The 24816-nt window shown below is 31.4% G+C and overlaps 13 protein-coding genes across 13 annotated transcripts; 8 read left to right on the forward strand and 5 right to left on the reverse strand. All coding sequences in view use genetic code 12, as the record gives it.

Annotated features, from left to right (window-relative positions):
- Positions 1-169: 169 nt before the first annotated feature.
- On the reverse strand, positions 170-1435 carry TIP41 (Tip41p; the record flags this gene model as incomplete). Its single annotated transcript, XM_002546504.1, has 1 exon — positions 170-1435. The coding sequence occupies one exon, from the start codon at positions 1433-1435 to the stop codon at positions 170-172; it is 1266 nt and encodes a 421-aa protein (XP_002546550.1).
- A 307-nt stretch (positions 1436-1742) lies between these two features.
- GDE1 (glycerophosphocholine phosphodiesterase) lies at positions 1743-5324 on the reverse strand (the record flags this gene model as incomplete). The annotated part of the gene is made up of 1 exon (XM_002546505.1): positions 1743-5324. One exon carries the CDS (start codon positions 5322-5324, stop codon positions 1743-1745), a length of 3582 nt encoding a protein of 1193 aa, XP_002546551.1.
- Positions 5325-7226: 1902 nt separating this feature from the next.
- Positions 7227-8183, forward strand: CAR1 (arginase; the record flags this gene model as incomplete). Its single annotated transcript, XM_002546506.1, has 1 exon — positions 7227-8183. The coding sequence occupies one exon, from the start codon at positions 7227-7229 to the stop codon at positions 8181-8183; it is 957 nt and encodes a 318-aa protein (XP_002546552.1).
- Positions 8184-9186: 1003 nt separating this feature from the next.
- CTRG_06031 (uncharacterized protein) lies at positions 9187-10014 on the forward strand (the record flags this gene model as incomplete). Its single annotated transcript, XM_002546507.1, has 1 exon — positions 9187-10014. One exon carries the CDS (start codon positions 9187-9189, stop codon positions 10012-10014), a length of 828 nt encoding a protein of 275 aa, XP_002546553.1.
- A 2262-nt stretch (positions 10015-12276) lies between these two features.
- Positions 12277-13215, forward strand: SFC1 (Sfc1p; the record flags this gene model as incomplete). The annotated part of the gene is made up of 1 exon (XM_002546508.1): positions 12277-13215. One exon carries the CDS (start codon positions 12277-12279, stop codon positions 13213-13215), a length of 939 nt encoding a protein of 312 aa, XP_002546554.1.
- A 273-nt stretch (positions 13216-13488) lies between these two features.
- Positions 13489-14424, forward strand: YUH2 (Yuh2p; the record flags this gene model as incomplete). Its single annotated transcript, XM_002546509.1, has 1 exon — positions 13489-14424. The coding sequence occupies one exon, from the start codon at positions 13489-13491 to the stop codon at positions 14422-14424; it is 936 nt and encodes a 311-aa protein (XP_002546555.1).
- Positions 14425-14490: 66 nt separating this feature from the next.
- On the reverse strand, positions 14491-15543 carry CTRG_06034 (uncharacterized protein; the record flags this gene model as incomplete). The annotated part of the gene is made up of 1 exon (XM_002546510.1): positions 14491-15543. The coding sequence occupies one exon, from the start codon at positions 15541-15543 to the stop codon at positions 14491-14493; it is 1053 nt and encodes a 350-aa protein (XP_002546556.1).
- A 164-nt stretch (positions 15544-15707) lies between these two features.
- On the forward strand, positions 15708-17156 carry CTRG_06035 (uncharacterized protein; the record flags this gene model as incomplete). Its single annotated transcript, XM_002546511.1, has 1 exon — positions 15708-17156. The coding sequence occupies one exon, from the start codon at positions 15708-15710 to the stop codon at positions 17154-17156; it is 1449 nt and encodes a 482-aa protein (XP_002546557.1).
- A 210-nt stretch (positions 17157-17366) lies between these two features.
- CTRG_06036 (uncharacterized protein) lies at positions 17367-17744 on the forward strand (the record flags this gene model as incomplete). The annotated part of the gene is made up of 1 exon (XM_002546512.1): positions 17367-17744. The coding sequence occupies one exon, from the start codon at positions 17367-17369 to the stop codon at positions 17742-17744; it is 378 nt and encodes a 125-aa protein (XP_002546558.1).
- Positions 17745-18263: 519 nt separating this feature from the next.
- On the reverse strand, positions 18264-19472 carry RNY11 (ribonuclease; the record flags this gene model as incomplete). The annotated part of the gene is made up of 1 exon (XM_002546513.1): positions 18264-19472. One exon carries the CDS (start codon positions 19470-19472, stop codon positions 18264-18266), a length of 1209 nt encoding a protein of 402 aa, XP_002546559.1.
- Positions 19473-20070: 598 nt separating this feature from the next.
- CTRG_06038 (uncharacterized protein) lies at positions 20071-21411 on the reverse strand (the record flags this gene model as incomplete). Its single annotated transcript, XM_002546514.1, has 1 exon — positions 20071-21411. One exon carries the CDS (start codon positions 21409-21411, stop codon positions 20071-20073), a length of 1341 nt encoding a protein of 446 aa, XP_002546560.1.
- Positions 21412-22461: 1050 nt separating this feature from the next.
- CTRG_06039 (uncharacterized protein) lies at positions 22462-23010 on the forward strand (the record flags this gene model as incomplete). The annotated part of the gene is made up of 1 exon (XM_002546515.1): positions 22462-23010. One exon carries the CDS (start codon positions 22462-22464, stop codon positions 23008-23010), a length of 549 nt encoding a protein of 182 aa, XP_002546561.1.
- A 340-nt stretch (positions 23011-23350) lies between these two features.
- On the forward strand, positions 23351-24064 carry CTRG_06040 (uncharacterized protein; the record flags this gene model as incomplete). Its single annotated transcript, XM_002546516.1, has 1 exon — positions 23351-24064. One exon carries the CDS (start codon positions 23351-23353, stop codon positions 24062-24064), a length of 714 nt encoding a protein of 237 aa, XP_002546562.1.
- Positions 24065-24816: the final 752 nt, after the last annotated feature.

Consider the following 24816-nt stretch of genomic DNA (forward strand, 5'->3'; position numbering starts at 1 on the left):
AAATTTTCTTTTTTTTTTTTTACTCTTGTCTCTTAAAGACAAACTTTGAAAGAAGTGCGTGTGTTCCTACACAAATCATTTTGTATGGATTACATAGAAGAACAAACGAAAAAAAAAGAACCACAATTGGTAGCTCCTAAACATCAATTTCTAACACGAAAAACCTAGATCAATGGTTTAATATATCTACTTCTCTACTTATAACTGGAAGATTCATACTTACCCAGTTAGGATCTCTAAGTAATTTTTTAGGATCTTTTTCATTTTTGTTGGTACCAATCTTTTTCAATACATTATTATAATCATCTTGTTGAACTTTATGTTCTCTTATTAATTCATTAGTTTCAAAATCAATGAAAATTCTTGTATCTCTGATTCTAAATGTCACATTATCAATTCTAAGGAAAAATCTAGATAATAATAGTAAACAAGTAGGCATAACTCTAATTTTATAACTATAAATTGATATTCCATTATCAGCCAATTCATCTTCAAATAATACACTTTCATCATAAAATAAAATTGGATCAGGTCTAGTTAATTTCTCAATTGGAATTTCTTTTGAATTATTTTGTATAAGATCAATATTTTTAATATTTCCTTTATAATTTGGTGAATATGTCCAATCATAAGGTTTTAATCCATCTAAATTATCAGTAAATTCAGTTAAATCTTTTTTAACTCCTTGTTCTTGTTTAATGGCACTTTGTTTAGATCGTCTTGATTTAATCCATTCTTCATGATAACTTACTTTGAATTCACAATCATCTTCTAATGTATCCAATGCATCTAATGCATTAAATTCAATAATTCCATTGGTTTTATCATTAACTATTCTTACACTACTATTCCCAAATATCATCTCCGGTAATGGGAATTCAAATCTAGTAGTAAGATTATCAAGTTCAACGGAATTTAAAATAGGTTTCTTTGTGGTGTAAATACTCCATGAATTTATACTAATTGAAGGTTTGTCTTGTATAGGAAATGAAGATTGTGGGGAAGGTATAATGATTTGTCCACAATGTTGACATTGAGGATTTTTACATTCTGTTTCATCATGATGTAATGGAATTGAAACTTTTGGGAAACTACTTGATGTAGATGGTAATTCACTTCTAGATGGAAATGTCGACGATGATGAAGAAGAAGATGATGATGATGCTCCTGTAGGACGTGAAATTGGAAATTTTGAATTATGAGCAGCTCCACTTGTGGAAATCATACTTGGTAATGATTGTCTACCCATTGATGATGATGAAGTTGGTGGATTTCTACCTTGAGTATGCAATTTAACCATTTCCCGAGCGGCATTCACATGTACTGCATTTATACCTCTACGTGTAGAAGGAATAACAAACACACTAGATGGTTTATCATTGTTTGGTTGTTCTTGTTGTTGTTTCTCACTTTTATCTTTCTGATGATCTGCCATTCTTTAAATTTCAATGTCCTGTTTAATGAGATATATCGGAAATCGTAATATTTATAAATTATCAACGTTCGTTTATGGTTTTGGTTTTAGTATTTTTTTTTTTTTTGGTTTGCTTTTCTCTTGATTTCTTCTTGTTCGATTTCTGGCACGATTCTTTGGACGCAAATTGCGAGATATCACCGACCCGAGATCGCATTAAATCAACCATGCACAAAACAATAATAAATCTCTAATCTATAATAATATAAATATAAATATGTAAAAAACAGGAAAGGACATACATAGACATACATAAAACGTTAATCATCTACTCACTATCTTCATATTTATTCAACACATCATTATGTTCTCTTAAACCTTCTCTAACTGCCAAGACACTATCCACAATAACGGCATCTACACCTGCTTGCATTTGTAATTTGGCCAATTCAGGTTGATTATTCTCCACACCATATGTAACACATACCAACCCCATTGATTTGACAACTTGAGCTAATCTAGGAGTTTTCACCAAAGTTAAACTATTAGATACAATACCAAGTAAGTTCCATTTTTTGGCAAATCTAACTGCATTCTGTAATGATGAAGCTCTTATATCATACATTGGCATAGTTCCTGCTTCAGTCAAGAATAATACAGGCATGGTTGGTTGTTTTAAACTTAACAATAGACAAACATCTGGATGGAAAGATGAAAATACTATATCTCTACCAGTTGTGTTTTCATCATAAATGACTTTCAATATAGTATCAACATAGAAATTAAGATCAATGGCAATTTCACCCATATCTTCAAATTGAGCTTCATCCAACATAGGATACTTGACTTCGATATTAAAACCGACATTTGAAGGAACTTTACGGAATAATTCTTTAAACGTGACAAAATTCGATGCAACAGATGTTCCTCTTGCATTACCTTTGTAACCTTTACTTTTCCAAGTTTTAGTTAATTTCATTCTTTCATGATGGGCATTTTCAAGTTCTTTTTCAATATTATCAAAATCTCTATTCTCTTTAAGATTAGAACCTAAATTATAATGGGATTTAGCACGTGGTTTATTTCTGACTAATACCTCATCATCAACAGTAGTTGTTGGTCTTTGAACAGTTTTATTCAATCCCATAAATTGTTCTAATGTTAATGAATGCATTGGAATATCAACCCCAGATTCGGCAACTGTGAAATCATGATACACAACGGGAACATAATCTTTTGTCAATTGAACATCAAACTCAACATAGGCTGCACCCAACGAAGCAGCGGCAATAAATGATTCAACAGTATTTTCACCCAATTGTAATGACCTCTTGTCGTTTTTGTTTTGACCCAACCCACGATGTCCAATAACTCTAGTGGAAACTAATTGTTTCCAATAGGTGTCGCTTCTAGCAATACTCATTGAATCATGTTTAAATGGTAAAACTTGTAAAAATTCAAATCTGATTGATCCTAAAATATCAAGATTGTTTGATTCCATAATTGGAAGGGTGATATTATTATATAAAGATCTCAAGTTATTACCAACTTTGGTATAGGCATTTTGAAGTAATGCAATTGCTCTACCAATGACTTTCTTGTTGACTTGATAAGTAGGAATAATGTCAAATGTTATAATAACATCATTAACAGTCAAGTTATTGCTTAATTTGAATGATATTGGATCGGTGGCACTTCCATGGAAATCTTCCAATGGTAAGTCGACAACAACTGGGGGTTCAATTTGTTCATTAGTAACTCTATTAATGCATGTAATTGATAAAGACAAAGCAGTATCTAATTCTGTAGCAAAACTTTTAGCTAATGAAATCTTATTCAATTCAATTGGTGGACTATTGTCTCTTAAATCAGTAGTTCCCAAAGTAATCAAAACCAATGATTCATCTTCATTTAAGTAACGATGACCAAATGATTTAACAGGTTTGTATCTATTCTTCCTTTTTGGTGAAATTGACCTCGTTGATACGTTGCTAGCAGAATTGTTTTTCAATGTCTTGTAGAATTGGTTAACGGCATTCTTATGTGATTCTGGTAATTTATCCACACTTGAGGTAGATTCAGCAATTGACATTAAAGTTGGACTCATGGTGCCAGAAGCGAGACCACCATTACTTGGAAGTCTAGGACTATTATTTTCAGGATGATACATGTCATAAGCTAAAAGTTTTTCATTTTTTGGTACCAATAAATCAGCCACTTCTAAATGACCTCTTAAACATGCATGTTCAATAGGTAACCAACCCGAATCGTCAACAATATCATAATTTGCACCGAAGGATTTTAAAATTTTCACAATTGATACATACCCCTCAGCAGCAGCTATAAATATTGGAGTCCAGCCAAAAACATTCTCACAGATTTCTGTACTAGCATCTAATTCTTCTAATAAAAACTCAACCAATTCAACGTAGTTTAACTTTGCCGCAATATACAAAGCCGATTCATCACGATGTTCAGCATCGGTATAGTTAACATCAATATGTCCTTCAACAATTAAGGAGTTCAAAATTTGACGAGAATTTAATCTCACTGCTAATAGTAACAAATCAGGACATGTCAAAGTTTGTGATTTATTAAAACTAAGTAAGACTTTGGTAGTTTTTGGATGTTTCTTGATAATAGATAAATGCAATGGAGTTAAACCTTCTTGATCTCCCCAAATACTGACATCATCAATTGAAATACTAGTGTTTACCAATCCCCATTTGATACCATATTCAATTAAATATTTCGTGACATCGACTAAACCATATTGTGCTGCATAATGTAAAGGAGTACGATGATAATGATCTTCTGAGAATATCAATCTCTTATGTTTCAACTTGCTGAAAATGTACAACAACCCTGTTGTAGATTTATCATTATCTGTGGATGCAGAATCCCCATTAGAAACAGCACCATCTCTACCACCCAACAACCAATTAGAAGGCGATTCACCTGCAACACTTAATCTCTGTTCTTCCTTGACAAGTTGGGATTTACCCAAACTTATTACATGTTGATGGAAAAAATTTCTACCATTGAAATCCGCATCGTCATACAACAAATCAAGATTATTCCAAGTATAATCAACACATTTGAAAGAATTAAGCAATGTGGCTTTGTTTAAAATGGAGATTAATGTTTTATTGGTGGCTTTTTTAAAATCAACTTGTTTTTTGAGAGCTTCCACATCATCATTCTGAAGAATTAAAGTTAATGATCCATCAACTGAATCTATTGTTGGGGTTGCTGATTTATTAGAACTTGAACCACTGGTATTATTCAGAGCAACATCATGGGATTGACCCAATTGAATGAGAAGATTATGTATGATATCAAGGGCATTAGTAGGTTCTAAACCATTAGCAAAAGGTAATGCATCAATTCTACTACCCAAATAATCTTCTTTATTATGATTAGAATAATCCACTTCTTGATTGTTGTTGACACTTTCATTTAAAATAGTTGTTAATTTCTTATCTAATTTTTTCAAAATTTTAACAAAACCTTTATGATTCAATTCTCCAAACCATTTTAAATTTCTAAATAAACTTCTTAATTCAATAAGGATATTTATAATTTCATCAACTTCTTCAAAATCCTCAGTATTATGAGTGATTTGACCATCTTGATAACCTAAAACTTGTACAATTTTGATTAATCTTCGATTATATTCTTTGAATTTTGTACTATAAAATGAATCCACTTTTTCAAGATCTCTATCTAATTCATAGAAAAAAGTACTTAATGTATCAGAAATGATTTCAGGATGGTTTGATTCATCAATTTCAGGGGAATTTTTAACTGAATCAATAGATTTGATGATTTTCTTCAAATGTTTATAATTCATATAATAAATCGACCATTCCGGGATTTGATGCGTGACATATGTCTTACCAAACTTCATTGTTGGGAATTAGACGAGGAAAGTTGGGTAGAATGAACGAGTCAATAGAAGGAAGACTAGTGATATTTATAAAGTAAATAGGTATCTAAAATTTTTGTTGTGTAGATAAGTTAGGAAATTTTGTTGATGATATATTAGAGTAAAACGTGGGTCGTTTCGATGAGGAACTGGGGTTATGTCCACCACCACCACCGCTGAACGATACACAAAGTTTTTTTCTATCTTCCCGTTGTAATTTTTACTATGAGAGAGATTTTTATTTTTTATTTTTATTTTTTTGTCCTTTTGCCTAACCGACTGAAACATGTTTATAAAACATATCGTTGGGGAAAAAGACTTGACGATGTATTGGAGATGGGAGTGGGGGTGTTGGGTTAATTGAAATTGGTCTTGCTAGCATGAATATATTTTGTACTTGGGGTCAGATAAAGTTTTCACTAATTCTCCGCCCATAGAATGCAAACTGCAAAATCCATGTAGAGTAAGAATAAGAAACACTTGTCGGTGAGTGAAATTACTTCGCACTAAAACCTCGGACGACTCTGAAACTAATTTAACTCAAATGAATTAATTTCTAGAGTATAACGCAGCAGTGAATACGCCACTAATGAACTCAATACTTATCTTATTAAAATACAGCGAGTGATCTAAAGATAACCAGGTTTCTGGGAGCAACTTAGTTTAAGTCTATTTCTTCTTTCAATTAGTTCCTTATATTCACTTAAACATCGATACTATATAATTATAACAAATAAAACATTTACTACTTTTCTCTCATTTATATTTAATCCAATGACTATTCGTCCAAGTGGATCGATAATACTTTAAACCAAACTAATGAAAATCAAACGATTTCATAACAAATAATATTTCAATCAATAATAAACAAAACTTTCCAATTTGCAGTATATTGCATAAATCAATTTCCATTACTGCACAATTCACTTGTTCGAAAACAAACTAAATCCGACATATTGACGCGATACTTTGTTACTTCGCGACAACACTCTAGTTTGTTTAAAATTAAACAATAGCATTCTATTTATTTGACATGTAAAAATTGCAAACGTTGAATAGATCAAAAAAAAAAAAATGCAGGATTCACAAACCTTACATGACATAAAAGAGAAATTCGACCATCTTGCTTTTTTAAACTAAACTTAAAAACGAAATCCGAGGTTTGTTTGATTACAAATCGGGAATAGTCACGTTTCGTTTGGTATTATTGGCCAGTTGACTTTGGGTATACTTTGTTACTAATTACGGAAGTATCTTTTGTGGCGGTGGGATTTCGTGCTGGATTGCCCTTCCCAGTCGACCAAAGAAAAATATTTAAAAATAGTCATCAGTAAGAGAACGAAATCAAAAAAAAAAAAAAATGTGACATCCTGGTTTCTTTGAGAATGAATGACGTATGTATCTACAAACTTGAGCGGGGGTCTGATTGATTTGGGGTAAAACTAAAGAGGACTAGATGCCCCTAATGGCAAGTCCGACCATTGAGGTTGTATAACCATGAGGCAAATATCTTCATACAATTCTTGTTGATAGGATTAAAAGAATCTAACTGCGAAAGGCAAGCGACGGAGATGCAACCAACAAAGGGAACAAAAAAAAATATTAATTTTCCAACGTGTGTTTGATCGCAGTTGATTTCCTTATGGAGTAGATAATCCGCATCTGCAAAATTTCTTTATCATCGATGTTGGAGTTTTTCCTTACTTTTTCATCTTTTTCATGAACGAACATAGATAAAGACTATTTTCATTTTGATTTTAGGATTATTATAAATAGAAGCTGATCTTTCCATTTCTTTTCCCCCAAGTTTTTTTCAAGAAGATTTTGTTTCTATATTATCTTATCTACTTTTAATTAATCTACCCAAACAAACAAATAATAATAATGTCATCAACTATTCCATATAAATATTATCCAACTAAAAAGGCTACTATAATAACAGCTCCATTTTCTGGTGGTCAACCAAAAGGCGGTGTTGAATTAGGTCCTGAATATATTCTTAAAGCTGGTTTCCAAAAACAAATTGAATCTCTAGGCTGGGCCAGTGAAATCGATAGTCCTTTGGAAGGTACCGATTATGAGAAATTAAAATCTAATGAAAAAGATTCCTTTGGAATTAAAAACACTAAAATTGTTAATGATTGTTGTAAGAAAATCCATGAATCTGTTAAAAAATCATTAAAAGAAAACAAATTACCTATCACTATTGGTGGTGATCATTCTATTGGTACTGCTACTATTAGTGCTAGTTTAGCTAATAATCCAGACACTTGTATTGTTTGGGTTGATGCTCATGCTGATATCAACACACCAAAGACTACAGACTCTGGTAATTTACACGGTTGTCCAGTAAGTTTTGTCATGGGTATTGATAGAGAAAGTTATCCACCTGAATTTGATTGGGTTCCACAATTGTTAAAAGCTAATAAAATCGTATACATTGGATTAAGAGATGTTGATGATGGTGAAAAGGCAATTTTACGTAAATATAACATCCCTGCTTTTTCAATGTATCATGTTGATAAATATGGTATTGGTAAAGTTGTTGAAATGGCTTTAGATAAAGTTAATCCAAATAGAGATTGCCCAATCCATTTATCTTATGATGTTGATGCTATTGATCCAAGCTTTGTTCCTGCTACTGGTACTAGAGTTGAAGGTGGATTGAGTTTAAGAGAAGGTTTATTTATCGCTGAAGAAATTGCTCAATCTGGTCTTTTGGGTGGATTAGATATCGTTGAAACTAACCCAATGTTGGCTGAAACTGAAGAACATGTATTAGATACAGTTAGCGCGGCCTGTGCCATTGGTAGATGTGCCTTGGGTCAAACGCTATTATAGGGGGGGATTTACTGTAATAGATTAAAAATAAATATATGTTAATAATAAAGAATAAACTAGAACTTCAAAGAAGAATCTCTTTTTTAGTAAAATTGCTAATATAACTACAGAAGAGAGTAGAAATTTCGATAACTCACTTTGCAGCCATTCAGGAGTGAAGAATAACCCATCCCCTTCATTCAAGACGACTATAAAAATCCCTTAAATCCAACTCTGTTCACCTCCTCCTTCTTTATATTTTTTTTAATTATACAACTAAACTAATAATTCAAATTAGATATGTCTTCTGTTATAGCTTCAAACATTCCATCAAAAACTACACCTGCTGAAGTTAGAGAATATTTCAGTAAACAAGCAGGCGAAGTTTCAGATTTAATTCCTTTGGGTGATGACGGTAAAGTCAAGAAATATGAAATTTTGTTCAAGGACAAAACCTCAGTTAAAGCCGCTTTGGATTTGAGTGACTCTTATATTGATGGTATTGCCATTAGAGTTGATGAGGTTCCTGAATTAACTGATGGCCAAGTTGGTAAAGCTCCTCAACAACAAGGTTTGTAAATTGAAATTAAAAAGTGTATATACCCTGTAGAAAATATATACCAGATGTTTCCACTCCACAAAAATCAATACCTTTGTAGAACTGCAAAGCTTGACGTATCGTTTAGATTGCTTTGTGTTTCATATAATATCGTTCCATAATATTCTTTCATTCTATTTGGGGTCACAGCAATTGAATTACATAAGCCTCCTTGAGAGAAAATGCGGCACGAAATCACGTGGATGATTTTTTTTTTTAGTTGTTTTCTTGCTGTATCATTTAATTTGGTTTGAGGAGTTTCGAGGGGCAATTTAAAAATTCGAAAATAAATTAATATAAAAAGAGCAATTATTAACCTTGCTGTTCGTTTGATTTTTTTTTTTTTGTTAAAATTTATATATTCTTTATTTTTTGCTTTTATTTAAACTCAATTGATAGTTATTACCTACTCCTACCTCCTAAGAAATGTCCTCAGTTATTGCATCCCATATTCCATCTAACGTTACCCCAGAAAAAATCAGAGAATTTTTTTCATTTTGTGGGAAGATTGATTCTTTAAACCAAATTGAAGATGATGGCAAATTTAAGAAATATGAAGTTGTTTTTGCTTCTCCAAAAGCTGTTTCTACTGCTTTATTATTAAGTGATGCTGAATTGGATAATACTTTTATTAAAGTTGAAGAAGTTCCAGAAATCACTGATGGTGCCACTGGTGTTGCTCCACAACAAGGTGGTGCTGGTGTCGATAATAAATTATCACAAGAAAATGATGCCATTGTAACTGGTGACAAGAATTATGATGATGTTGAACAAGAAGAAAAACCAAAATATGCCATTTTCGCTCAATTGTTAGCTGATGGTTATGTTGTATCTGATCAAGTTATCAACAAAGGGATTGAATTCGATAAAAAGAATGGTATTTCTCAAAAGTTCAATGATTTTATTACTAGTTTGGACAAGAAATATGTTCATTCTGATGATCCAGATAGTAAATTCAATCAGCAAGTTCAAAAGGCTCAAGAAAGTTATGCCAAGAGTGGTCTTGATCTCAAATTGAGAAAATACTTTGAAGATGCCTCCAAACTGTCATTGGGTTTGAAAATTCATGAATATTACACTAGTTTTGTTAAAGATGTGAACCAAGTCCATCAAGAAGCTGTTAGATTGGCAAATATTAAGAAGAAGAGTTTGGAAGAAAAAGATAGTGAAAATAACACTGAACCTACTAAATCTAGTGAATTTTCACCAGGTGAATCGGTTCCACAATTTGCTCCAATGCCTCAAATGAAATAGGATGCTTTGCTATATAGTTTGTTGTTGTTTTTATTAGTTCCCTTGAATATATATATATATATATAAGATTTGAGTTTATTTTTCTTTTTTTTTTTTTTTACTCACATTTGGGTGCAAATTTATGTGTGATTATGAACACTTTTAAAAAGGATTGTACTTTTGTGCAATGTTCCTCATAGGTATTCCCATAATAAAAAAAAAAATGACACATCTAGTATAACCTAAGGAAATAATACGAAAAAAAAGAAGTGGTTTTACATATAATCAACATCTATTTCAAATTTTAAAAGAAATGCTAGGAATAACAACATCTTGTACTAACAATTCATCAAAAATGCTATATTGTCATTCAAGATCTTCTATTATTTCTTTTGCTTCCAAATTCGATGAAACCATGAATCATGATAGTAACAACAATAACAGACGAATTTTAAAGATCAGAAATATGATATTTAAAGATTTAAATCATCGACAATATTTCTTGGGTCATGAAGTATATATCCGAATTTGTTTGCTAGATGAGATTTTCAAATATGAAATATTAGATATCAATACAATTATTGATATGTATGTATCAATGCACATAAGTCACCACAAGGAATCCTTAAACTAACATACTTGGATTTTTTTTTTTTAGTCATTGTAAATTGAAAAAGTATTTCTTGAATTATCGTGAATTATCTGTTGTTTCATCGATGTCACGTGAACTGTATGTTTGTACAAAAGTACCTTATGATTCAACTATTGATATTATGTTACGTAAATATCTTGAGTTTTTCAAAATCATTAGACCGAATCATAATATAAGATATTTTCATGAAGGACATGGTAGCAGTGATTCTGTCATCTGTATTCCATATGTATTAGGTGATCATATTAATGCCTTGATATATTTTGGTGAATTATATTTAGAAGGAATATTAAATAATGAATATTATTATAATTTTAATGTTAATTTATATATGGTATGAGAGACACGAGTCACAATATCGGAGTTTCTAATCATCAAACATTGTTGTTGTGAGTTATATCCAGACAGTCAACTGTATTTTTTTTTTTTTGTTGAGTCATCTTGAAAAGTCTGCATGCTCGGAGTACCCAATGGTTTAGATGGTAATGGTGATAAGAAACACGAAACAATTACAAAATATTCTTTGTTTTGTTTAGTTTTGTGTGGTCCCGTTACCCCGGAGTTTGAATTAGTTTATTAAAGAAAAATAAAAAATTAGAATTACGTAATATACACTACACTACAAAACTAAACCGGAGAAATATCGCTTTTTGTAAGAAAAAATAACAACTGGTTTGTCCAATTAGAATCTAATATTTCATTTCTTTTTGTTGTCGTTGTTATTGTTATAGTAGTACGTAACCTTAGTTTCAGGATATTGTGGTTTACTACTAGTAGTTTTGTAATTGAGGTATATTCCCGAGGATATCTCTGTTTCGTCACACAAAATAAAAATAAAAATCGTCAAGGAATTGATTGGGTGAGATTAGTAAAGAGAAAACGAGTCATCATGAGTCAAGTGTAACGTGGGGTTGGTTGGTGATTTACTCAAAAACATGACAGAAAATGATAGAGAACTTTCTGGTCTTACGAGTGCTACACATATTAAACAGAAATTTTTAGTTATACACTCAACAATTGATGATGATTATGATGATTATGATTTAAAATTGAATGATTCGGATGAAGGGGGAAATTGAAAAAAAAATTTTTCTTTTCTTTCTCTGTTTACGTTGACTCTCAGATTAATTGTGTGAGTATAGGAGTGTATTTTGTGTATGTGTGTGTGTGAGTGAGTGTGTGTGATTTACCCCAGAAAATTAAAGAGTACAAAAAATAATTCTTAGCCTGTGGTACACGACACTACCCATGCACACGCAATTTTGTTTTTCATGTGCCCCATAGGACGATAAATTAACCCGAATTGATTCAACCAAATATATAAATTATCAAACTAACTAAAAAAAAAAACCTATTTAAACACTGAAATATCTTTCATCCCGGAATTTTTTTTTTTATAATTTTTAGTTTTACGATTTTTCTTCTTCTTTTTCTTCTTACTTTTAATATCTATTCTAATATTTCATTCAAGAAGAAATAAAAGGACTTTTTAGTATTATTACATTGACAAGTAATTCATTTATTAATTCCAAGTTTATTCTTCATTTGTATTCTATAATTCTTATTTTTCTTTTTTCCTTTTATTTATTTATTCATTTATTAATTCATATCTATTCATTTATACATACAAAATGTCATCTTCCACAACTCAAAAGAAGCAAACCAAAGGACCAATTGATTTCTTTGCTGGTGGTGTTGCAGGTTTATGTGAAGCCTTATGTTGTCATCCATTAGATACCATCAAGGTTCGAATGCAATTGTACAAAAAATCCGGTCAAAAACCTCCAGGTTTCATTAAAACTGGGGTTAATATCGTTCAAAAAGAAGGTTTCCTTTCTTTATATAAAGGTTTAGGTGCCGTTGTCATTGGTATTGTTCCAAAAATGGCTATTCGTTTCAGTTCTTATGAATTTTACCGTTCTTTCTTTTTAGACAAGGAAGGTAAAATTACCACCGGTCAAACTTTCATTGCTGGTGTTGGTGCTGGTATCACTGAATCTGTCATGGTTGTTAATCCTATGGAAGTTGTTAAAATCAGATTGCAAGCTCAACACCATTCTATGAAAGACCCATTGGATGTTCCAAAATATAGAAATGCCCCACATGCTGCTTATTTGATTGTTAAAGAAGAAGGTTTTGCTACTTTATACCGTGGTGTCTCATTGACTTGTGCTAGACAAGCCACTAACCAAGGTGCCAACTTTGCTACTTATTCCACCATTAAAGCTTACTTGCAAAAAGAACAAAATACTGAATTGTTACCATCTTGGCAAACTTCTTTGATTGGTTTGATTTCTGGTGCCGTTGGTCCATTAACTAATGCTCCATTAGATACTATTAAAACCAGATTACAAAAGAGTAAATTCACCACCAAAGAAAATGGTTTGGTCAGAATCATCAAGATTGGTAAGCAATTGATTAAAGAAGAAGGTATTGCTGCTTTGTATAAAGGTATTACCCCAAGAATTATGAGAGTTGCTCCAGGTCAAGCTGTTGTCTTTACTGTTTATGAAGCTGTTAAACATTACTTGACTAGTGATCCATCAGTTTCTCAAGCCAAGAACGCTTAGGTATATTAGGTCAATATATTTGTATACACTCAAAGCAATGAACAAAAAGTATTTATTTGAAATTTTTAGTTTTATTTGTCACTCTTCTTTATCTGTTAGAACGACGCGCATTAATGCCCCACACCGCCGTTGTCCGTCTCCCTCGGCCCAGTGGCAGTATCGCCATCAGAAGAATCAGCAAACAAACAAACAAACGAAAAGTTAAAGACCGAAAAAAAAAATGAGAACTTCTTCAGTATTGCGATAAAGAGCAACAACAACAACAAACTAACAATGTCTGAAAGTGGATGGAATAGAATTGATTCAGATGCTGGTTTATTCACTGAACTTGTGGAAAAACTAGGTGTTGAAAACATTGAAATCAATGATTTATTTTCGATAGATTCAGATTCACTTAAACAAGTACAACCTATTTATGGAGTAATTTTTCTTTTCAAATATAATAAATTATACAGAGAATATCTTAATAAAAATCAACCAATCACTGGTACTTATGATCCTGAATATTTAGATAATGGGATTTTTTTTGCCAATCAAACTATTCAAGATGCTTGTGCTACTCAAGCAGTACTAAATGTTTTGTTCAATTTAGATGATGTCAAATTAGGTGATGAATTGAATAATTTTAGATCATTTGTTACTGGATTTGATAGTATGATGATTGGTGAAACTATTTCAAATAGTGATTTAATTAGATCGGTACATAATTCATTCCTGACTCCTCATCCATTTGTTGATGAAGATAAACAACCTCCAAGTAATAATGATGATAAAGATGATGGGTTGTTTCATTTTGCTGGGTATGTTTTCAAAAATGGGAAAATTTATGAATTAGATGGATTAAAACAATATCCTATTATGCATGGTGATTGTGCTAATCAAGAAGAGTTTGTTGAGAAATTACCTCAAGTTCTTCAAGAGAGAATTGCTAAATATGGAGATGAAGTTAGATTTTCATTGTTGGCTATTACAAATAATAAATTAGAACAAGCAAGAAGTATAGGTGATGAATTTGAAGTTTCTAATCAATTATATAAACGTGAAATGTGGAAATCAGAAAATGAATTAAGAAAACATGATTACACAGGGTTGATTGTTCAATTATTGAAAAATATAAGTAAAGATATGAATGATGAACAATGGGAACAATTCTTGAAAAAAGGAAGAGATAAAACTAAACAAATGATTGCCCAATCAATCAATAAATAAATAGATAAATAATGGTAATAATTATAAAATGTACATGACTATTTTTAATAAATAACAGAGGGTAGTTTATACATCATCGTAGGATCCACCAAATCCAAATAATCCGCCACTTCTACTATGTCTTGAGAAATAATCAAAATCAATACTTGTAAAACAAGACAATATGACTGCTCTTTGATCTAATGTAACCCCATCTTTGGAAATAGTACCATATTGACCTTCTAAACCTTCAAAACTTCTAGGATCAAATCTCAAGATATAAACCCCAGTATCGGTAAACATTTCTCTTCCCAAACCGACCCAATTTCTATCAATACTAGCTATAACATCACCTTCTCTATTCTTAATTGGGAAATCAAATGATAAAAATGGAGCATCAACAGCACCAAATTGATCATATTCATCAGTAGTTTCATCTTCTAATTTAAATAAATTATATTTTCTTCTCCATAAATGCCAAGATTGAACCGATTCACCAATAACTTCATACATAATTTCATTATAATTATCATAACCAGGTAATAATGCTTTAATATGAGAATTTATCCATGAAAATGGTCTTTTTATACTTAATGCTAATTCACCTCTAGAATTATAAACATCAATATCAAAAGGTCGATGTAATCTAAAAAATTGTCTTCCCAACATTTTACCAATTCCAACATCTTTTTCTTCCATATAACCAATTTGTTGCCCTGATGAATTCATAATAACATATTTATTAGCTTGTTCAAATCCAATAAACAAATTCATGAATTCAATTTTACGTTCAATAACTAATGTTGGTTCTTTTAAAATTTCATAAATTGGATCATGTGGAGTAATTATTCCATTGGTATTATTTGGAATATGAATTGAATAATATGGATCAGTATTAAATTGATGAGTATATGGATTTCGTGAAAATTCCTGTTGTCCTTGTTGTCTTGCACGTTCTTGGGCTTCTTTAAATCGTTGTACTTCTTCAGGTGTTATTTCTTTGGTGATTCTAGTTCTATTGGTATTGAATCCATTAGGTCCCGAAGTATACCTTGGAAGAAGTAGATTACTCGATGTTTTTAATGTCCTGTAAGAGACATTTCTAAATCTAAAAACAGGAATTGTCTTTGTAGATATCATTTTAGTTGTCCACGTATGAAGAAGAATAAACCCTTGGTTGGGGATATTTAAGAAGGCAATTGAGATGGTAGTTTCTGGAAATTTAAATGTGAAATTGGTTGTGCGTGTGGGTGGTTCAAAATTACCGAAAGTACGTGTACTTTTAACCAAATAATTTAAAGATTATGTGTTGTGGAAAACGTCACAGCAAAGAAAAAAGAAAAAGCAAAAAAAAAAAATTGGAAAACTTTGTTGAACTACCAATTACCACACACTCACACACTCACATACACACAATTATCTCACACTATCACATATTTTTTTGTTTGTTTGTTTTCTCCTTTTTTTTTTTCAATTTTTATTTTAATTACACCAATTATAAGATAATGACATTGTCTTCTAGAAGAAAAGAGTTGAGGGCTTCAATTAGAGAAAACCTACATCAAGCTCAAATTCATGAAGAAGAAGAAGATGAAGGTGAAGAAAACGTGGTGAATCGAAACCTTGAGGATGAATTTCGTGACTTGCATCATAACAACAATCAATTTAGTGAGAATAATCCGAATAACACTACCACTCAAAATGCTACCAAACTGATTCACAATAAAATTGGAATTGATTATACCCATTATGAACCAAATGAAGTTAATGAATTTAATAGAAATATACAAGCAGCTGCAACTGCTTATTTAGCTAGTGCTACACAAGTTTCTCCTGAAGGAATTAATCTTAAAAGAAGTGCTTCAGAAGGGGAGCAATCATTTGAACAAATTCATGATGATGAATTATATCCTAAAAGACAAAGACTGAATGATCCAACTAAAGTATCACCACAGAAAAGAACCATGTTTAAGAAAATTGATAATCCTAATTCAAGTATATGTGAACATTGTGGAATGATTTTTAAGAATGTTATAGATAAAAGAAATCATCGTCGAACTCATTCACAACCAAAAAGATTTGAATGTGATATATGTGGTAAACGATTTAGTCAAAAGGCTAATTTAGAAATTCATAAAACTCATGTTCATCATGATTTGATTTTAGATAATGAAGAAGAAATGAATGATGCTACTCTTGCTCAAGTTCAAGAAGGTAGTTCAAATATGTTTGCTGAACAAAATGGTTCTAACATTGGTAGTAGCAATGAAAGTGATAATGGAAGTAATTTAAACAATCAAATGAAACCACCAGTAGATTTGAAAGAAGTGAGAGTTTTCCATTGTAATGCATTACAATGTGGTAAAGGGTTTATTTCATACGATAAGTTGATGAATCATATTGAAGTCGAACATCCAGGAACTGTTCGACCACTTAAAAAGGAAAGTAAAAAGGAAAAACCAAAAGAACCACTTCCAAAAATACATCATTGTACCAAAGAAGGATGTGGTAAATCATTTGCCAAAGTATCTGATTTAACAAGACATACAAGAATTCATACTGGAGAAAGACCATATGTATGTTCATATTGTCATGCTAGTTTTAATCAAAGATATAGATTAACTACTCATACTAGAATTCATACTGGAGAGAAACCATTTCGATGTGAATATTGTGGAAAGTCATTTGCTAGAGGTGATGCTGTTCAATCCCATATTTTTTCAATTCATCGTGCAAAAGGTGAAGCATTTTAGAAGAATGAGGAGTGATTCGAGTTGTTTTTGATGATTTCAATTCTTGTTTTATTATTTGTCTTGTCGTTAGTTATACACACTTGGTTGTCTTTTTGTTTTCGTTTAGTTATTTTGTTTGTTTCTTTTAAATTGATGTGTTTTTTATTGTATTACCTTTTTTCTTCTTCTTCTACTTGTTCTTTTATCTAATCTTGCAACCATTTTACAACCATGTCTTCACCACCAATTACAAACTATTTAGAATCTTTAAATCCAAATAGTCAATTGTTTATTGATTTTCAATTGGATTTGAAAAATAAACTAAGTGAAGCTACTGCTACTTGGTTATTGAAATTGTTGTTTCAACTAAAATCTGATAATAAACTATCACCTACTGATATTTGTCAATATTTGAATACCCATATTAATGAGTTGGATGATAAAATGAATTCAATTCTTCAAGAGTGTATTAAATTAAGATTAAATGATGAAATTGTTGAAGAATTGATTAGAAAATCAACTACGGAATATATTACCTATATGCAAATTAGAAGATCTGTAATTATACAAAATGTTAAAGAGAAGTTTGAAAAAGAGTTTGGTTCTTAATGATATAGTTTTGTTCATATCTTTGAATACAAAGTAATATAAACTGCTGTCAATTCAATTGTTCGTTTTCTTTTTTTTTTTTATTATTATTATTTTCACCACACTTTTTCTTCTTCTTTAAAATCATTAACAATGAATTATATTTCTATGGAAGATATCTATCAAAATTTCAATCACTTAAATAATGAATTAATCTTTGATAATCTATTAAAAGCTGAAAATTGGATTAATTTATCTATTGAACAAGGTCATGAAATCACAAATCCTGATGAAATTGCAAGTTTTATTTCTAATAAAGTTCAGGAATTAGATTCATTTATCGATCAAATCAATGTGATTTTTGTATCTGAATTAATTAAAAAAGAGAATGCTAATGAAATAGTTAAAGAGTTGGTTATTGATGGAATTAAAAGAGATTTCGAACATCAAAAATATGAAGTCATTTCAGAAATTAAAGAATTGTTGCATTTAAAATGATCTATTGTCTTAAATAGCTATATATATATATATATATCAAATCTAACTAGAAAGTGTCAATTTAAAAGAATCACAAGATCCATCGGATAATTTAACATTAGTTTGAGCAGTTGATCCAGACCCAGTAACATCTCCCAAACACCAATCAAAATTTCCATTGTACCCAACTTGGCCACCACTGAGTTGGAAATTTCCAGCAGTAGTAGATGAACTACAAATAAAGTTATTACTTGAATCAATACCACAAGATCCCTTTGATGATGAAATTTGAACACTATTTGGTGATCCTGAAAAATGGTAAGTAGCACAAGTACCTGAGGTATAATACTTACCATTTGAAATAAGACAACCGGATTTACCACTTAAATTAATGTAAGAAGTAGACGGAACACCAGTTGATGTGGAACCAGAAGTAATAGTGCTGCTGGTGGTGGTAGAGGTTTTAAGAGTGGTTTGACTACCAGAGCTTCCCTTTGGTGGGAATTTGATTCCAGTATTTGGACAATTGGTACTGGATACAGCATCAATAGGAACAAAACTTTCTCCCAATAATGAACCTTTAACATTATAATAATACCAAACTTCATTAATAGCATTATTTGAATCACATTTGAAATAAACATTCTTACCGAATTTCCCTTTCAATGCATTTTGAATTTGAGAGGAAGTATAAGTTGCAGTATTAGATGGGGTTATTCCAGCAGATTCCAACCAATTATAAGTTGGAACCAGAGACCATAAATTATAAAGAACTTTAATAAAATCATAAATATTTTCATTTGTTTTAAAATTTGAATAACATGATGGTTTGATAGTACTAAAACAAGTACCATGTTTATTCCATTCATGTGCCCAGAATTGATGATCATCACCATTGATATCTTTCCAATATTTAGATAAGTTATCATATAATTCTTGATCATTAAATTGATCAACAATGATGTCTTGAAGTGTACTTCCGGAATTATCAATAGTTAATGAAGAATCACATGATTGTGGATATGAAGTACCAGTACAATACATGTTCCATAAACCATGCATGGTGAAAACATTAGCAGGACCAGTAGCAGGATCATAATCCCAAAATTGGGTTAATTCAATAACACCAGCAGGAGATTCAAAACAACAACTATTGGAAGTATCACCAGAAGTAGAACAAGAAAGTGGAGAGTCAGCAGGACAGGAATTTGTAAGATCATCACCACAAACTCTAGTGATAAATAAAGCAATCAAAAATAAGATATATTTCATGGTTGGTTTGTTGGTTATTGTAGTATATATGAAAAAAAAATGATGAATAGAATATCCATGATGAATTGTTGCATTTAAATAGGTTTGATGATTGACAGAATCGTGTGCAACACAATTTCATTCTTATCGTTGAACATGTGGGATTGAAAGAAAACAATGAAAGCAAAGTTACAAAACAAGACAATACATGTTAAGATTTCCGACCTGATTCCAAGGTAATTTTATTTCCCATAGCATGTGGAGAGTCTGTATAGTATTTTGTTGCGAATAGGACATGAGAATTAATGGTCACTATGTTAACACCCCCAACAATCTACCCCTATCTGGTTTGTCTAGTGAAGTGTATTGAATGCTGCCAAATGGATTGAATAAGGGCAACCACGTTTCCTCGTTGATGAACGGCACAAATTGCAACAATAAACACTTGCAACACAAAGAAGCAGCAATCGGCCATCCGTTGGAATAACAATAAAAAAAACGTGTTGAAATTTTCAGGTCAATTTACAAATGATAAGGGGAGAATTACAATTAGAATTGAAAATGGGCGTAGCATAAAAGGGGGCACTTTTCAGTTATAATTGAACACGTTTATTGTTATTTAATTAATGCCACTTAATTGAAGTAGTTCAAGACTTCTGTTAACCATCCGGAGATAATCTTTCTTGTTAGTTTCCAAGTTAGATATATCTCTATAAAGAAATACTGGAACTCCATTAAATTTCAAAAACTCCAATTGTGTACAATTTTCAAACCCTTGAATATGTTTAATATTTGTGTTTTCAATCAGTGCTTCAATCAAATTTGGTGCATTGACTAGAGATAATTTTGATTTTTCAATGGAAACATCTTCAAGGGTTAAGAATTTTAAAGAATCATGAAAATCAAGACTTTCAATATGCAAATGATGACTTTTCAATTCCAAAAATTCCAATTTTGGTGGTATGTAGATGGATGCATCATTCCTTATTGTTTTCGTGGAGCTTAAATCCAGTTTAACCTCCTTATACTGAAATTCTCTCAAGTTTTTTAACTTCTCCACCCGAAATAAGAAACCACCATTCAAGTAGCCTTCTTTAATTGACAACTCTTCAATATATTTCAACTCATCAATTCGTGTGAATTCATCCATATTTGCATTCTTTAAAAATAATCTTGTTAATGATTTGGGAAACTTCAAATAGGAAATATCGGCAATATCAATATTTTCTAAAGACAAACAATGAAGATTTTTCAATGTGGATACATCAAAATATGGAAATGCTATTTCATGATTTAGTTTAAAAGACAACTGTTCAACATTTATAGGAAAGTCAATAAGAAGCTCATCAGTTAGACAATAACTTAAATCCAAGTATAGGTTTCTAATTGAGTTTGGTAACAAGTTGCAGAATACTTCAATATTGTCTTGTCCACCACCAATTGCTACAAAATGGAGGCTTTTTAATTCAAATGTAGTTGTCAATAACACCGAATCAACACGTACTAAGTCCAATTGTAAATTTTCCACACTTCTCGGAATCAGGCGAATTTTAATATCAGTAACACCATCTCCTTCAATTCTTATATCCTTAAATAAATAATCATTGTACTTGCTTGTGCTCACGGGACTGAAAAACAGTTCAATTTCTTGTTGTGTGTTGTATTGACACCCATATTTTAAACACATGGAAATCGAAGATGATTGTAAAACTTCACCACATTTCTCGATACATTCATAAAACTGACTAACTCTGTTAAACATTATCTCCGATGGTGGTTGCAATTTGTATTTCTGAATCATGTAAATCAATAAATCAATCGTTTCTATTTGTGTGTATTTGAGATCATTTTTTGCATCAAACTCGGAATAAACTTGTAAACCAATATGCACTTTTGATAGCTTTTCCAGTATAAACGTCCTAGTTCTCAAACAGTCATTTCCGGTGGATTTATATATCATAGTGATATAGTACAATTTAAAGATTTGTTGTGTCTAAAGAAGTGGTGATTTTTCTGTGTGGGTATATTTTTGTATAAAATGTACGTTTTGTAACTGTGCAAGAAAGAAAACCCTGTGTGTGAATTAATTTATTGTGCAAGGATACACTACATTGAGTATTTTTTTTTCAACAACTGTTAATATCATAATGGAAAGGTAAATAAAAAAAAGTTTTCTTTATATCGTTTTGTAAACTACTACTGTCCTCCTGTTCCCATATTTATCATGTTCCTGGTAAGGTACAATTATGCACGTTAAAAAACTTTAATTGTGTCCACTCCAAAAAAAAAAAAAAAATAGACCTCAATCTGATGATCGTTAATTTGCGACAATTAGATTTTGTAATTCCTAAAAATCTTAAATTTTTTGCATCGTCTAAAATCTTTCAATAACAATTTAACTCAATGATGGGTGGAAAAAGAGGTAAATCTTCAATCGTATCGTCTACTTTACAGTTCTGACGAGTACTTAATTAACCTGAAACAGACAATTAATAGGCTTGCCCGAATTCTGAAACAGACCCCTCTCATCTCCTTTTTTTTCTTCTTCGTCCTATTAATTTTGTCACTGCCACCCCTTGAAAATCTTCTTTATGTCACAAAAATAAATATTTCACTTTCATTTCTCCTTTTAATAGGGACAAATTCTTTGTGGCCGTGGGAAGTTTTACCGAATTACACTGATGGGCTTGATGTACTTCATTGACTAATGCATATTGAAAGGAGTTGCTAATTAATACTTCGGAGAATTAAGGCAAATTTCTCGCCCTTATTATTATTAATTCATTGATACGGGGACGTCTCGTACATTCTTCTATTAAACTTCGTCATCAAGCCAACCCGCCCAACAATGCAATATACTTCTTCAACTAAATGAAACAATTAAAAAGAAAAAAAAAAAAAAAAAACTAAAAAAGAAAAAGAAAAAATCAAAAAAATCTTTCCGATAACTTTTTTTTATAATCAAAGGTCATCGTTGTTCAAATACTTCATCACTAAGCACCTATTCATTATGGAATCAAAAAAGGAACTTTACAGAAGCAGGTTATTTTTGGATTATATTTACAAGTTTAACCAACGGATTAAAGCACTTCAAGAAGCGGAGGAATATTTCCGTCAGTCATCTATGATAGAAGCAATGAATATACCAATAGACCAACATGCTGATTATTTTGATCATAAGATAGAAGAGTTTAGTGATAAAGTTGAACAAATAGATAAAGAATTCCTAAGGGATTTGCAACTAGATCCACGACTGGGACTACCTCAAACAAGAATGAATTTATCTGTATTTAAACAAGAAATTAGAAAAGAGTTTAATTCAAAGAAAATGGCTTTATTTGATGATATTTATTTGGTTATTGAGAGAATGATTACTCGACATCAAGAACTACATAAAAGTTACCAACAAGAGATTCAACATATTGAAATGGATTTTATTGATGGGAAGATCGATGAGTTGGAGTACATAAGTAGAGTTTTGGGTGATTCAAGTCTAGATGAACAAAGTGAAATTACAGAACGTGGTGTCAGTTCTATTTCTTTCAGAAGCGAAGACTAAGTAGTGGATTATGAAGAGAATAGGTTGTGCATTTTTTTGTAGGTGCCCTATTTAATGTATTTTTGAGTTTATAATATAATCTCTCATCTGGCAAACGTCAATGGCTATCAAAAGGCGGACCGGCTCAAAAATTATCGTTGTAACCGCACCTAAGCCACACACAATCCGCCCAGTGAAGATTTCTCCGTTCAATTACTCGGCCGAAGTGATATCTCCAACGGAGTTTCCTCAAGACACACCAAAAGACCCAAATCAAGGGTATTAATATAAAATGTTGGACCAACTTCGCCATTGCATTACTGACGAAAATTGGTGAGCTTCATTAAATATTAGGTTTGCGATGACCACATTAAAAGATTGCTGCTTCAAGGCTTTCCACCACGAGGGTGATTTCAAAGGTGAGTACCAAGAAATCGCTGGTCTTGATTCATATGTTATTGGTGAATCAAGTGATCACATGATTGTCATAATTACTGATGTATTTGGCTATAAATTGAACAATATTAGATTAATCGCTGATGATTTGAATGAATTGACATCTTTTCAGGTTATTATTCCCGATATCTTGCAAAATGACCCTGTTGACCCCGCTGGTCTTTTCAACAGAGAAGAATGGTTTGGTAAACATCATCCTGGTATTACTTCTCCTATTGTTACAGAGTTTTTAACTAAGTTGAGAAATGAAAAGAATCCTAAGAAGGTGTTTGGTATTGGTTATTGCTTTGGTGCTAAATTTGTAGTTGAACATTTAGGAAATGATGGATTATTTGATGTTGGTGCTGTTGCCCATCCATCTTTGCTTACAGTTGAAGATATTGATACCATCGCTAACCCAATTTTGATATCTACAGGTGACAACGATGCTGCTTTTGAACCAGAATTGAGAACTAAAACCGTTGAGACGTTGTCAAAAAAGGACACCAGATTCCAAGTTGACATTTTCCAGGGAGCAACTCACGGTTATGCAGTTAAAGGTGATATTTCAAATTCTTTGATTAAATATGCTAAAGAGAAAACTTTGCTTGATCAAGCTCATTGGTTCTCTCAATTTTAAGTAGTAATTATAGTTTCTATAGTTAAATGTCGTGTATTTTGTGACATTTTTTTAGGACTCGATTTTTTTCACTGCCTTTTGTTCGCTATGCAACTGCGAATGGTACTCGGAAGTCGTTAAAAGTGATACTACCTTTGTAAATATTACTGAAGGCCTAAGTAAACAAGTTCTTTTCTAGGATTCGATAATTGTTATCTAAGTCCTATTCCCCGACTAATGAAGTATATATATACGATATTACTGTGTATGTTCGTTTATATATTTTGACTTAATGGAAATCCATCTATATAGTTTACTTTAACTATTTTCTACTTGTGAAAATTTTTCACTACAGATTCAATGCGAACTTTGTTCCTGTATCTATCATCCAGCGAGCACCTTTTAACACGTAAAAAAAAAAATCTGTCAACATCAACAACGTCTATCATAGTATCCGTTTCTACATCCATCAAGTTATAACAATCAAACAATATAATGTCTTTTTCATCTGCATCAACTGGAGCTCCATACAACGAATATGCTAAATTATTTGATATCAATTCAAGTCCTGTTCAATTGAGCTCAATAACATCGGCTACTACAATTTTTACAGCATTACTATTATTGATTTCTTTTGGATCCCTTGTCATGGCTTTATTAGGTGATGTCAAAAAGAAGAGCCCAATTGTATATTTGCTTAATGCTATAATTGCTTCAATAGCAGTTGGATTAAGTGCTGTTTATGTTTGTAATTTTGTGGGAGTATACATCTA

This window comes from Candida tropicalis (assembly GCF_000006335.3).
Source record: "Candida tropicalis MYA-3404 genomic scaffold supercont3.11, whole genome shotgun sequence".
Classification (NCBI taxonomy): domain Eukaryota; kingdom Fungi; phylum Ascomycota; class Pichiomycetes; order Serinales; family Debaryomycetaceae; genus Candida; species Candida tropicalis.